Source organism: Choristoneura fumiferana, chromosome 3 (assembly GCF_025370935.1).
Source record: "Choristoneura fumiferana chromosome 3, NRCan_CFum_1, whole genome shotgun sequence".
Taxonomy (NCBI): domain Eukaryota; kingdom Metazoa; phylum Arthropoda; class Insecta; order Lepidoptera; family Tortricidae; genus Choristoneura; species Choristoneura fumiferana.
The window spans coordinates 11,075,436-11,089,823 of record NC_133474.1 but is presented as its reverse complement, the minus strand read 5'-3'; the positions used below and the strand labels follow the sequence as shown (position 1 = coordinate 11,089,823).

General features: G+C 35.1%; 1 protein-coding gene across 2 annotated transcripts in view; it reads right to left on the bottom strand.

Moving 5' to 3' along the window:
- The window catches only part of tim (timeless), a 49,667-nt gene that overhangs the window by 16,581 nt on the left and 18,698 nt on the right, over positions 1–14,388 (bottom strand). For both annotated transcript variants that reach the window (XM_074085609.1, XM_074085610.1), the window contains exons 3-9: positions 11,316–11,866; positions 10,498–10,651; positions 10,165–10,412; positions 6,598–6,890; positions 4,920–5,280; positions 4,208–4,399; positions 1,657–1,754 (exon numbers count right to left, since the gene is read on the bottom strand). In XM_074085609.1, the coding sequence (XP_073941710.1) occupies positions 1,657–1,754; positions 4,208–4,399; positions 4,920–5,280; positions 6,598–6,890; positions 10,165–10,412; positions 10,498–10,651; positions 11,316–11,866 (1,897 nt within the window). The remainder of the gene's footprint in view (positions 1–1,656; positions 1,755–4,207; positions 4,400–4,919; positions 5,281–6,597; positions 6,891–10,164; positions 10,413–10,497; positions 10,652–11,315; positions 11,867–14,388) is intronic.

Below are 14,388 nucleotides of genomic sequence, written 5' to 3'. Positions count from 1 at the left end.
ATAAATACTAAATACTAAAAGTCAAATATACGAGTACATTATATCTACGTTCAGTGGAAGTTAAATCAGAAAATTTAATCACCGTCGAAGAAAACCTAATCAGAGATGTAAATATAAAGTTTGTATATAAGCATAAATTAAACATATAGGTATTCGTTTTAATATCGAATATTATTAATTTCACATCAAATAAATAATTGCCAACAATTTTTTTCTCATCCTTTATATTCTTTTGTACATCGATTAAATTATTTCAATACAAATAAACTAAATGTTTAGCAAAACTAGTGCTGCCGAAAATTCGAAAATATACATCATACTTTTTTCCGATTCCGGAGCCAAAATGGCAAAAACGGAACCAATATAGTTTCACCATGTCTGTCTGTCTGTCTGTCCGTTCGTCCGCGGCTTTGCTCAGGGACTATCAATGCTAGTATCAATGCTATAATGGGACTAGCAATGAAAATAAATTGATAGGTATATTTGGTGTGCAATTAATATTATCCCCTCTATTATTCAGGTATTATAGTTAATGTTTTGGTATTTTTGATCACCTTGGCCGCTCGAAATATATGATGGAGACTGAACAAGGGGATTTTTGTATTTAATTGCAGATCTTATTATGTTGTAGTTAATAAATAATAAGATGATATGTCAAATAAATTGCTGTTTCATATAGGTAAATGGCTGTATGTTGTATTGCTGTATGTGTGTTGACATGTGGTAGAGCCTTACTGTAACCTATTGCTGGCTGCAGTATGAATGGGCCGGTCGGGGTTAGTAGGTACCACACTGCCACAGAATACCGGCGTGAAATAGTAGATTTGCTACTGTGTCTCGTACGGTGAGTGAGGGATCCGGAGGCCAGCTCCTCTCCCCCCTTCCACCCTCCTCTATCCCCTCCCCTTTAGGCCGGCAACGCACCCGCAGTCCTAACTATGCTATAGGTGTCCATGGGTGGCGGTGATCGCTTACCATCAGGTGACCCGCATGCCCGTTTGACAGCTATTTAATAAAAAAAATGTTATATGAAAATAGATGCTATATTTAACATAAAAAGTTACAAGGTATTATGTGCGTTATTCATTATTAGCTGTGTAATAAATAATAAAAATACTTAACTATAAGATAAATAGCGGTAAGTACGCCACGAATATGTTGCAGATTATTACTTAATATTTTGAGTAGAGTATTTTGCTGTGCAATCAGTAATTTTGAAGTGAATTCGGATTTTTTTGGATAAAAAAGGACTTTTTTTGATGTGCGTTTAAATACTACCCTTTTATAATCCAGTTTTGCATATTCCCTATTGTTATAAGTTTCCTAAGGATTTCAATGGGTACACTTTGGAGAGAAACAGGTAGGTATTCGAAACTAACGGTTTTACTCATTTCACTAGGAAACTTAATGTACTGCTTGAAATGCAACTATCCTTTTCAAACCTACTAGTTGCACTAGAGATCGGGTGTGATAGCAACAATGTGCAAACGACAGCATAAGCCTTGCCGATATCGCATGTTCTTAACACATCCATACCGCGAGTCACGCGGCAAAACACGCGCCGTCAAAACTAGGTACATAATTAGTATTATCACATCACTCAATAGTAGGTGTGACTAATTAACTTCACATATATATTTATATACATATACTTACTGCTGGATATGTTCTGTCATAAGTGAGTAATCACCATCTGGGCTCCTCATACCAATGTCCAAGAACAACAAAAGTAAGTGATTCGTCACAATGAGATCCTGTAAAATGTCAAGACAAAATAAATTTAATTTTATTAAATAAGCACATATGTGCATATATGTGTATGTATGTAAAAGAGGTATTTCAACAAATAAGGGCGTCGCCAGCTGATTGCCCAGGGGGAGCAAGTTCATATGGAGAATGAGAAAAGTACGTACCCATGAGTTGTAGGTGTTTATTGGAATTGGTGAATTCATTCGAGTTTCGATTTCGACGTACAGGAATGATCGATCAAGCAAGTCAAATCAAAGACTTAGGACTGGTTTGGTTGCTATACATTTGGCAACTTTGGCAGCTGCCCCTCCCTGCTTCCCCCTGGCGACGCCCATGACAAACACATGGAGGATCGGGACATTTTCGTAATCATAATATTGATTATACTATGTTTATTAAACCAAGATACTAAAATGACGTTTCATGTGTTACCTGTTTTTTACATCTCATACATAAATAGTGATGTGCCAAAACCGGTAATCACCGAAATGTTTCGGTAAGTACCTACATATGTTATACGCAAAAAAAATTAAGATATGAACGGATCTATGATGTACTAACACACGTAGGGCACTTAAGACATTCTAAAAAAGGTCAAATGGATCTAATGAAAATGCCACAGTTTAGGAGATATTTCGACTAGTAATGTTGTAAACTTAAACATTACTTATATAAAAACATTACTTTGATTCTAAGCAAGACCTGTCTAAAAGCTCAATGCTTATGGGAAGTAGAATATTGAATGCTTTAATTTTTATTTTCTATCCATAAAATATTATGTTTTAAATGTGTTAACATATTAAAACCGAAATCAGAGAGCAGAATTATTCGTACTATGCTGGTCACCTTATTTTTACATTTCAGCTTTCATACTGTCACTTTAGTATCTTGGTTAAATAAACAGAGTATAGGTAGTTATATTTGTAGGTTTTCTAGTTCATTCACTATTAGGTCTTCATTCACTCTCTCACTCTTCCATCTCAGTAATTAATCCTGACTCAAGTCCTCACTCAAGTATAGCGTCGAAAACATTAATTATCCCTTTGGATAAATATAAACTTTTATTTTGTTTCTAACAAAATTTGTCTTTCAGTCACTAACACAACAGGTGTTCGAAATTAACTGAAATTTAAATTTTCATTAGAAAGTACCAAGTCAATAAGCACTTGTATGGGTTAAAAAAACATAAGAGACCTATAGCTACCTACCTACTTTACGTGTTCCTACATGAACATGAGTGAAGGTCTGTAGGTACTGTACCTATATACTTTTTGGGACCGCGAAGCGTTTCAATTCAACCGCCTTCAATATCTTTTGAGCTAGGTACCAATATCGAGAAATATGTCCATGAATTACCACAATAACTAAAACCAATTACTTTCACCTATGTTTTCACCTATGTTTGACAAATAAACGAATTTGAATTAGGTAATCCGACACAGGCGGCCACCCAGGCCGTCTTCGTAACAAGATCATTCATTGGTTGTTTCGTTTTCATGTTTTGGCACAGAATATATAAATACTTAATAGTACAAGTAGTTAGTACAAGTAGTTTTGGTCACAGGTACGAGTATTGGCAGGTACTTAACAAAAAAGAGTCGGCGGATGAACCCTTCGCAGCCTAACCTAATTTACAGGCAGACAGACGAGTGAGTGTACCTAAATCGGGTTTCCATCTAGTCGCATAACAACTATTGTCCTAATATTTTACGCATAAAGTTGTTAGTTGTCATAAAAACTTGTAAAAATATATTATGCGAATTAATTTATGATTCTTCACGGCTATGCGTATAGTTATGCCTATCAAAAATATGATTTTTAATTTTATGCAACCAAATACGGACAGACCAAGGATGGACCCACCTACGAGTAAATCTTATTGCATGCAATGAATTTATTCAACTCTTGTGTAGCCATACAAATGCAACAACTTAAATATAATATACCTACCTAATTTACGTCCGAACCTGTTGTGCGTACCATTGCCAACGTCACCATGGGATTACGCAAAGTGCTTACATCACCAATTTCAGCAACTGGCTTGCGACGATTTGTGATTTTATGTAAACGAGCTAAGCAAAGGACGTCAGCAAAGACGTTGCCCAAGTTACAATTTTCGTTACACTAAAAGCTTAACACGAGTTCAGGACATGAAGACATGTTTTTTTTTCTTTTGAGGTATTTTTTCACGCAGTCGGTTTTTTTACAATAAGGGGTCTCCGTCTATTCGAACAAAACAAATAGAGACTGCATCACATTTAACCGTCAGTTAACACTAATCAATGGATGGTGAAACAACCTCAAAGTATCTTATCTTATAAGTAGGATGAATAGTGCTACCCATTTTCTCAGAAACTTCTTTATAAAATCTTTTTTTAGAAATATTTGTGGTAAAAAAAAAACTAACAATTTAAAATAAAACCATTCAAAATAAAATCTCACCAAATAAATCCATTACCTGCAAGTATGCCTTGGAGTGATATTTCGGATTATAAGTACGCAACAGCAGCACCAACAGTGAACGTAATTCATCCAATTCGCACATTTTAGTTCGTAACGTATCAAGCTTTTCGTGATCTTGAGGGTTTAAATGTGGGAACTTTTTGTAAGCATCAATAGCTTGAACAAATTCCCGGATAGCAGTGATGACCTAAAAAGAAAACACGGAATTTAATAACTAAGAATTTTATAAATTTTGTTTCTCAATAGAATAATAATTACATCATAATTAATAAATACATCAAAATTAATAAAATAATAATAAATAACACTAAAAAAACAATTATACAATAAAAAAATTCAAAATATCAAAAAATCTAAAAATCTAAAATTAAAAAGAATAAATTATAAAATAAAATAAAATATAATATGTCTCAATTGCAATTTGCTATGCCTGAAAAATTTGAGGCTTCCAAAAATTTTCAAAAATTTAAGTAACTCATCGTCATCATCATATCAACCGTAGAACGTCCAGTGTTGGACGTAGGCCTCCCCCTCTCCCATAGACCTGCAGTTGTAAGTTTAATGTAGGTACCTACCTATATTTTAGTCTGCGTCGTGAAAGACGAAATTGATTTTATTTCTTTGGGAATGCTCATCAAGGCACTTTACCATAAATAACAAACCTGCCAGGTCAGATAATAAGTCATTAGATAGCCTAAACTACTTACAAGATGAAGTCTGCGTATACTTGGCTTCAGATCATTTCCATCAAGCTTGAGAGCTAATTCGAACTGTTCGCATAAGTTTACTCCTTCAGCAGTCAAGTATGACACCATTTCAAACGACAGTGCCGAGCTTATTAACTCCAAATCCAACTCAATTTGAGCCGCCAACTTTAGAAAATACGTAAGTAACCAGAAAAAATGTGACGTATCAATCTCAAGCTTTATATTAGTGAGTATCTGGCTGTGAAGTGTTCTTATCAAAGAATTATAGCCTTTCAGTAAGAAATCTACGGTAAATTCCTTTATGACATTTGCTATATCATCATCAGAAGGTGTTTTATGTGCAAGTCCTTGAACGTTAATGCTGGAAACAAATTTGTTCTTGTTAATGTTTATTGACATTGTATAAAACTCGGTCCCTTTAGAGCAACGCCTGTTATTATTTTAACGGATATTATATTACTATCACGTATGTCAAGTGTAAATAATTTATAAGGGTGCCTTTTCAAAAAGGGTAAGTAATAGAATATATAACAACAAAACATACAATATTCATAATGTATGACGCCATCTTCTATAACTTTTAACCTTTTAACCGCCAATACGTTTTCATTCGTACGTGCCCGTATCGCCACCTACACCGAAACTATGACATTTTTGTCTTAATTATAAGACTGCGGCGAAATGAGCTGGATAATTTTTGTCTTATAATTCAGACAATGGCGGTTAAATAACGTAGTTTAACAAAAGGGATCCAAACCCTCGACAATTTTTTTATTTTATTTTGGATCTACTGTCAGTAGGAACAAAAGCGAATTTAAAGAATAACATGACAGTGCTTTGGACCCTTTTAGTTAAACTACAATACAATAACTCTTTATTGCACACCAACACATAAATCCTTTTAATATTTTAATATAGCATATGCGTCGGATAATGCTCATAACGTATATAATTTCAGAACGTATAATGAGCTACGGATATAAAAACATTTAGTATAACGATCAAATAATATGTATAAAATTTTCAGTCTAATAACCAAAACATCATTCAGTTAATCTTACAACGGAAAACAGAACACTCAAAAAAAATATAAATTTGTTAATTAATTTATTGTGTATTATTTGTTAATTTTTATTTCTACTTTTACTTTCCGCAAGCTTCGTTTGGTTCTGGCGCTTCGCTCGCACGGCTCGGGCGTGGGGGTCGCTGTTCTAACCTAACCTAATTTTCTGGGGCATTAAAACTATAGATTACCTAATTTTGTGGTTTTCAAATTTACCAGGTACTTATTTTAGAAACAAAGTATATGACATGATATTATATCATATTAATGTTGTATATAAGAAGCTATTACGTGTAAAATTAGTCCATAAGAATGTTATTTCTTATGAATATTTTTATAAAACAACTGTTATTTATAGTGTTTCATGTTATACGTAATGCTAATTATACGTTATGAACGTTTATAATATGAAATTATTATTAAACGTTTTTATATACGTTGAGACCCCCTTTGAGACGCACCTTTCCAAAATGCTTATTTTTCTGCAGAATAATTAAAAAATATTATTACCTACTCATTATAGGTGAAGTCTTAGTTTAATTGTCATCGATATAGATAAGTATAGTAAGCAATATATACCTACACGGCCATTTTTGATACATTTTAGTTACTTACATATTAGCTTTGGCTCTCTTGACGAGCTTCTTACGTTTTCGATCTTGAAGTGTAATCGCAGTAGGTATTTTGTTGTTTGCTACCTGTTTTGGATTATGTGGTTTCTGGTGCACTGGTTTCTTTGAATCTGTTCCTTCATCATTGCTAGATGTTGAAATAGACTCTTGATTTTCTAATTGAGTTCCATGTCCACTGTCAGAGTTCCCTGATTTGAAATTTTCTTTTTCTTTTTTCGACGATTGCTGTTCTTTATTCGAAACTGCGGGTTGTGAATTCATCATATTCGGGTCATCCTGGAATTAGATATATATGTTAAAAAAAGATGCTTGTAAGTACCTATTTCTACGCCGTGATTTTATTTCTGCGGTGTTCCCTACTTTCACAGACAGAAATTTCACAGAAAATGTTTCATATAATATTTAGTCCGTGTAATTTTACTTCGAATATTATTGTTTCAATTACTATTTATTTGAATGAAACATATTTAATAGAAAAATAATTCAATGAATTTTATAATGAAATTATTTTATTTAACAATTGTGTCAAACCATAGAATATTTTTTTTAAGATTTTTTTTTCGTTTAAATTTAAAAATAAACTTTATGTTATCCATAATTTAATAAAATTTAACACATTTTAAATAGTGATTTTATGCAGGTTACATTTGGTTATAGTAAACGCGAATCGCTACCAGAAAAGTAGGTTAGGTTAGGTTAGGTTAGAACTGTGACCCCACCAGAAAGCGAATCGCTACCAGAAAAGTAGGTTAGGTTAGAACTGTGACCCCAACAGAAAACGAATCGCTATCAGAAAAGTAGGTTAGGTTAGGTCAGAACTGTGACCCCAACAGAAAACGAATCGCTATCAGAAAAGTAGTTTAGGTTAGGTAAGAACTGTGACCACACCAGAAAGTGAATCGCTACCGTTATAGGAGGGTTTGCATTTTGTCACAGGTATGAATTAAAACGTTTAGAAAGTACCTGAAATGTTTTTCTTTGTAATAAGTTTTATATCAACTAAATAATATAAGAATAAAGAATATTTGATTTGTTATTCTATGAAATGAATACCTAAATAATGAAATGTATTTGTAACAAAAATCAATGATACAAATTTCTTCAAAGTAAGTGTTCCATGTATTGATTATTCTATGAAACAATAATATGAGAAAAAATATCTGTTAAACGAAATTCTATTAAAATGTAGTCTGTAACTTCAGAGACTCCAACACTACAGCTACTTTCAGTTATTTCATTAACACCTTGTACCTACTTATGTGACCTGACATTGGTTTTTTAAATTTCGTTAACAAGAAGTTGAAAGATCATAGTGTGTTCCAAATTTATTTATTTTTCAGGTATGTATGTATGTGTCAAGTCAATATTATGTAATTTATTTTAGAACAACTGGAAAGGCCAATATGAGCAGAGCGATAGCCTACTGAAAAGTGATGATAATCTATCTATCTAATCTAGACATGCGGTAGTTGTCAAGCCAAGAGAACTAGCCAGCAGCACCGTGTGTAATTTTACCACTAAGCACTTGGAGCCATTTTTGATCCCCTCATATACCTTTTTCATGACACTGCTCGAAAATGTCCTAATAACCTAAATCCAGTACCCAAAACTGCCTATATATGTACATTTAACAGCTGACTCATTTATGGCTCGCAAAACAAGACAACAATGTAACACATTATGAAAACAGGTCGTATCAATATTATGTACTTCATATAGATTTCATAATACGATACGACTTTTTAGAATATAACATTTGAATATAATTCCCGGCGTGTTGAACGCAATTGGACCAATCAAAAGTAATCGTCTGCTGCATGTGAAATTAAATTGACCAACGAGAATGCATCATTCATGACTTTTAAGGCTGTTTTTTTTTCTTAAACGCATAATATGCACAAAATGCTTTAATTTTTTTAAGTATAAAAAAACGCCACAGCACCGCTTTTGATTTTTTATATATGTGGTAGCGTACTGGCCACTAAGAACGGACTCGTTTAAAAAATATTACTTATGTCACAAAAGAAAAACTAAATTCGGCGGGAGCAACGCAGTCATTGGATTCTTATTGTTTTTTTTTGTGATAAATGTTTTTTATTTCCTCGCAGTGATCGTGAAAAGCACAATGTTTAGTCTCGGCCAAAAGTGCAATAGATGAACTCGTATTATCGAAGGCCTCTCCTTCGGGTCGGCCTTCAAACTAACTCGTTCATCTATTGCTTACTTTTCAGCCTCTACAACAATGTACTTTTTAAAAGTCAATATCTAATTATCAGCTTCACTACCATTTTCTTCACACTTATTCAGTTTCAAGTTACATCATAGATTTATTAAGCTAAAATGTACATTTTCAGTCATTTTATTTCATTTTCTGATCACATGTATAGTAAGACTAATTGTGCTCAAGTCCCGGACGTAAGCTTTTCTTAAGAGCGCCTTGCCGGTCATCCGCATGCATAGAATAGCTGATAACTACTACACATGGCGCAGATCAGCGTCTTGAAAATAAGACCCTGCGAGGTCATCGGTGACCCCCATGGCGTTTAACGTGTTAATCGCAGAAAAATAATGTTAGGTAATTTTACGTGGCAGTCATGCGATTGTACCTCGTTGAGGACCTGAGGCACGTTACTGACTAATCAAACTGGTAGATTTTTTTGTTGTTTCATAATTTGTTAAGTAGGTATATTGTGTTTGTATATAAATTACACTTTTGTTTGAATTAACGTACTAAGCCCTAAATTTTAACAATATTCTACTTGATAGAAAATTTCCTCCGACTAAAAGGCATTTTACAAAGATTATCAGTTGAAAGCGCATGAGAAAGAAAAACAAGTATTGAACAATAGTACCTACATTGTGCATTAAGGGGCGTAAGAAGGGGATTACTAACGAGGGTCTATTAGAAGCCCGACGCAGGAAACGAAGCGCTTTGAATGACCCGAGTTTGTAATCCCCTTACGGCCTGTGATACACACAATGATTTTCATCACATTGCGAGGAAAAATATGCAAAAAATTAAATTATTTTGTGTCCACTCACAGCTAAGCAAAAGCAAGACGCTAAGAAAACAACTGAATAAAATATGGCTACCCGCCAATACAGGGGGCTACTACAAAATTCAAAAATCGAAGTTCTTATCGTGCCGTCTCTCTCACTCTCGTATTAAATAATATAAGTGTCAGGAAAACGATATGAACTTCGATTTTCGAATTTCGTGGTAGCCCCCCTGATTGTGACTTTTTTCGAGTCGTCTACCATAGATAATGCTAAGAACCGTGTTTAGTTTAGAATTCGAATTGTCTTACGGCCAGATTATTCAAACATGCTAAAAAATATTTTACTAAAATTATTTAATTATTGATTGATTTTTATTATTATTGATTTGATTGAGGCCATTGTCTTTTAGTATACAGGCATGGAATAACGTCATTGACGAGCAAGTGTGATGAAAAATCTATTTAACTACATTTTTTTTCTGATTGTACCAAGCAATATATGTAGAGCTAACGGAAATAAAAATAAAAAGTATTATAACAATGTGCCCTACTTTAGCGGTTTTGTTTTCGTCGCTTTTCAATGTTTCATTTTCATTCTTGTCTCTCATAGTTATGTCACTGTCATTTTCAACAGGTTGCTGACACGGCGGACTACCATTCTCGCTAGTATTATTCTCCGAAAAAGCGCCCCATCCATTATTTTCAGAATTGGGTTCTTCATTATTTTTCCCGCTGGCGCCCGTGTCCGAAGAATCTGATGTCGGATCTGACGTCAGCATTGGCGAAGAATCCTCACTCCCTGCAAATTCGTATATTCTTTACTTTAACAAAGCACTTATTTTTTTAACTTATGTCAATGTGATTAAAAAATTCACAATAAGTACTTCTATTTGGGGGGGTGGTGTTACTCTCATTATCCTCAGAGCTGTCGGAGAGACCTGTCTCGACCCAGACATTAAGAAGTTTATGTAATGTGGTAGCATGCTGATCTTTGTATAACAATGCAATCAACTGCACCAATGATACTCCCCAAAGTCTCTGAAAGTTAAAACAAAACACATATCTTATCTCATTCAAAATAACACCTAATAAAACAGGAAATAATGTTGATAATTCATATATCACATTCCCTAAAAAAGCCGATGAATTTCGGAATCAAGATTTTCTAGCTCAAAAAGGCTTTGTGATTTGTGTAGTACTAACGTACTCGTACGTATCAACTAACCCAGAATAATTTTGGTCAAAAGTAAAATCTCGGTATACGGCAAAAACATAACCCTCCAAATAAATAATCCATTGTTACGGGCACGATTTTTGTATGAAAACCATCGTACAAACCAAAAGGGGCTGCAAACAGGACAGTAGCGCGACGTTAGACACAGGATCGGAGGACGCCCTCACCGCAGAAAGGCTGCTCCATTTGCTATCTGCTTTATGCCACAAAGCGCGAGGCGAAAACCTAGGGTCTGTCACGTATCACTTCGAAAGTCACCAAGTTTGACATTTGGAGTCAATAATTCTAAACAACTTACTAAAATAACTGTTTATGCATAAAAATCGAATCACAAAATATGGCAAGTGCTGCTTTTAAACCAAAATAAACAAATCAAACATAAACCTAAACAAATCAAACAAAAAATTGTATGATAAATCTGTACATAATTCGATAAATAGCAGGGAAATTAAAGGGCTTGTCACTTACTGCTTCTGGTATAGTCATAAGCCTTATAAGTACTTTATCAAAGCTCTGGCTAAAAATGTTCCAGAGGATCTGATTCTGCACGGCATGAACCGATCCGTTGCTGCCCGGGCTAGAGCTATTCGCATCCTCGGGTATGTGGAGTAAATTTCTAAACAACAAAAGACAGTTGCTTATGTTTGTACATTGATCCAGTGTTATTTTTGATTGCTGTGTAAAGTCGGCGTTTTTCTTAAAGAAGTCCATAAGCACTTTAGTTGCCCGGTCGTCCGTAAAGGATTTTTTGGTGGACGCAAGCAAATTGTTTAATTCGTACAGTGTATGTCTTCCAAAATCTGACTGCGATATAGTTTCGACCGATAGCAAACATTCTATTGGTGTTGTTAAATTCACCAATATTCTGATTATCAATTCGACAGTCTCATCCTCCTTCGCATTCAATAAAAGAGGTATTAGGTCTTTCTGTACATGTTGACCAAAGTTAATTGTTCTTCGGTATGGTCGGAGATAGCGGTCCTCGGCTAAGATGTTGTGCAAAATGCCCTCCAGCACCACTGTAACAATTAGTTTATGTTTTAAAATAAAAACAGGAGAGTAGATTTACTGAACGATTCAAACTATTTTATTTTAAAATGTTCATTGTGTAATTGTCACATTTTTGGCCTCTGTGTAAGTACTTTACCTAAGTTTTTAAGTCCAGTAGGTAAATGAAAGTGCTTTAACAGTTTTGATTTCTTAACAGTCTAAATAATATTTTTCATATTTCACTTTAAACTGATCTATACTATACACTACTGAGACTGGCGGCTGTTTCACCACTGGATAAATGTGTGATGCCGTGTCCGTCTATTCGAACAAAACAAACAGAGACGGCATCACATTTATCCGTCAAATAAATTTAATCAATGAATGGTAAAAATGGGGGGGGGGGTAAGTGAAATAATATTTAAAAAAAAACTAGTTTTTTCTTTTAGCCCCATTAGCCCTTATTTAAAGACGCCTCGGTTCTTGAATCTTGACTGACTTGACATGCTGATACTTGGCTATGCTATAGGTGAAAAACTTCAGGTAGGTACTTAAGTTTTTTACCTATAAAAGGCTATAAAGCTCTTTAGCCCTAAAACCTAGTTGTATTTAAAAGCCGCTTTAAACCTAACCTAAGCAAAGGATACAGGATGCCCACCGGGATTCCGAGGGATTATGACAGAGTATTCCTGGGCATATTTAAAGATAAAAATGTCCTATAATGTACTCTGGTTTCGGCTTATTTTTTGGGATAATTCTAGCAGTTGCCCCACCCTGCTCTCTCACCCAAAGCTAAATTTTTAGGTAAAATTAATATGACAAAATTAAATATTAATTTGGGTAATTTAAAAATTAACGCGCGAAGCAATGCAGTAAGTAACGAGGAATCAAGCGCGCATGTACAGAGATCGAGTCTAGTTATTGCGCTTTCCGAACCAATTTACTTCTGCCCCACCCCTAAAAAATGCTGGGTACGCCCATGATTTCCATTTTTGTATAATATAATAAAGTTATTATAAAATCTCCAGTGTAAAACACTTGGTGATTGCGACGTTGCAATACTGACACGTCTAAATTGACTGTAACTGCCCATAACTGCTCAATTCATCCTACCAATACATGTCAGTGTTCACAACCCATACTCTAGTGTAAGTTTACGGTTACAAAATACGTCTCGATCGCGTTCGCGTTAAAATCTCAATTTGTATGGAAACACGGACAGCGCCTCTAGCGGCACGTTTGCGATGTTCGTGTTTCCATACAAATTGAGATTTTAACGCGAACGCGATAGAGACGTATTTTGTAACCAAAAACTTACACTAAGGGTACTGAAGCTAGGGCCTAGGCAGCTATCGTACTAGGGCCGTAAAATTATCGTATGTGGGTCAAAATTCCCATCTTAGGCCTCTAGGTTGGCATCCGCCCATAAACATCTGCAACACCAGGGGTATTGCAGATGTTTATGGGCGGTGGTGATCTCTTACCATCAGGAGACCCACTTGCTCGTTTGCCATCCAATCGAATAAAATAAAAATATATAAAATATAAAAAAATATCGTATCTATCAGGATAATGATAATGTCTATAATACATTAAAAAACATATGAAACTTAACACACACAGACTTGAAATCAATAATTAATTGCATTGGATTTTTTTATTTTATGTTAGAAACGCTTTATACTTTTTAGGGTTCCGTACCGAAAGGGTGCCAACGGGACCCTATTACTGAGACTCCGCTGTCTGTCTGTCTGTCTGTCTGTATGTCCGTCTGTCGCTAAGGTTCTCGGCTCCAACAATTTCGATGAAGGGATGTCAAATCAATCTACCTTGGTCTTACTAATCTCTGAAAAAACGCTTATTGACGAGTTAGCCCCAGCAAAGCTCGGTCGCCCAGGTACTTATTAATTATCACTAAATACTCTTTATTAGCCTAAGCTTGTATAAAAGACTGCAGTCTTAAAAATCCGTACAATTAGCAGCAGAAGTTGTTTAAGCAGTTGTGGAGTTCAAAATGGTCTACACACCCCTCTAAGGCAGTTGTCTCACCGCCGACGAGGAAACGATTGGCTATCGACTACTTTCTCGCTCAAGAAACGAACAAAAGATATAAGATCCTGTGTAAGTAAAAGAGACATTATATATTAAAAGTTGATCGCTGGCTGTTCACTCACACTGCCTGCGAGAACTCACTCTTACATCTTTTGTCACAGCGATAAAAGCTACAAAACTCGCTGTGCTATAAAACTTGCTCAGCTATAATCGGTCAGCGATGTTAGCATGGCCGCCCCGCTCAAACGAGTGGAGCGAGATCGTCCGTCGCACTCGTACACTCGCTTACAGCCGAGCGACAAAACTACACTCGCTTCTCGCTTATCGTCGGCGGTGGGACAAGTGCCTTACTAACCTGACAGGAGCAGAAGAATCGTGCGTGTAAGTAATTAAACACGAACACGTTTATCGCGAATTTTATTTATTAAGTTTTTCGTGAAAAAATACTAGCGCCTATTCGTGAGCTGGTTGGTAATTAGGTAGATCATTTTAAGTACCT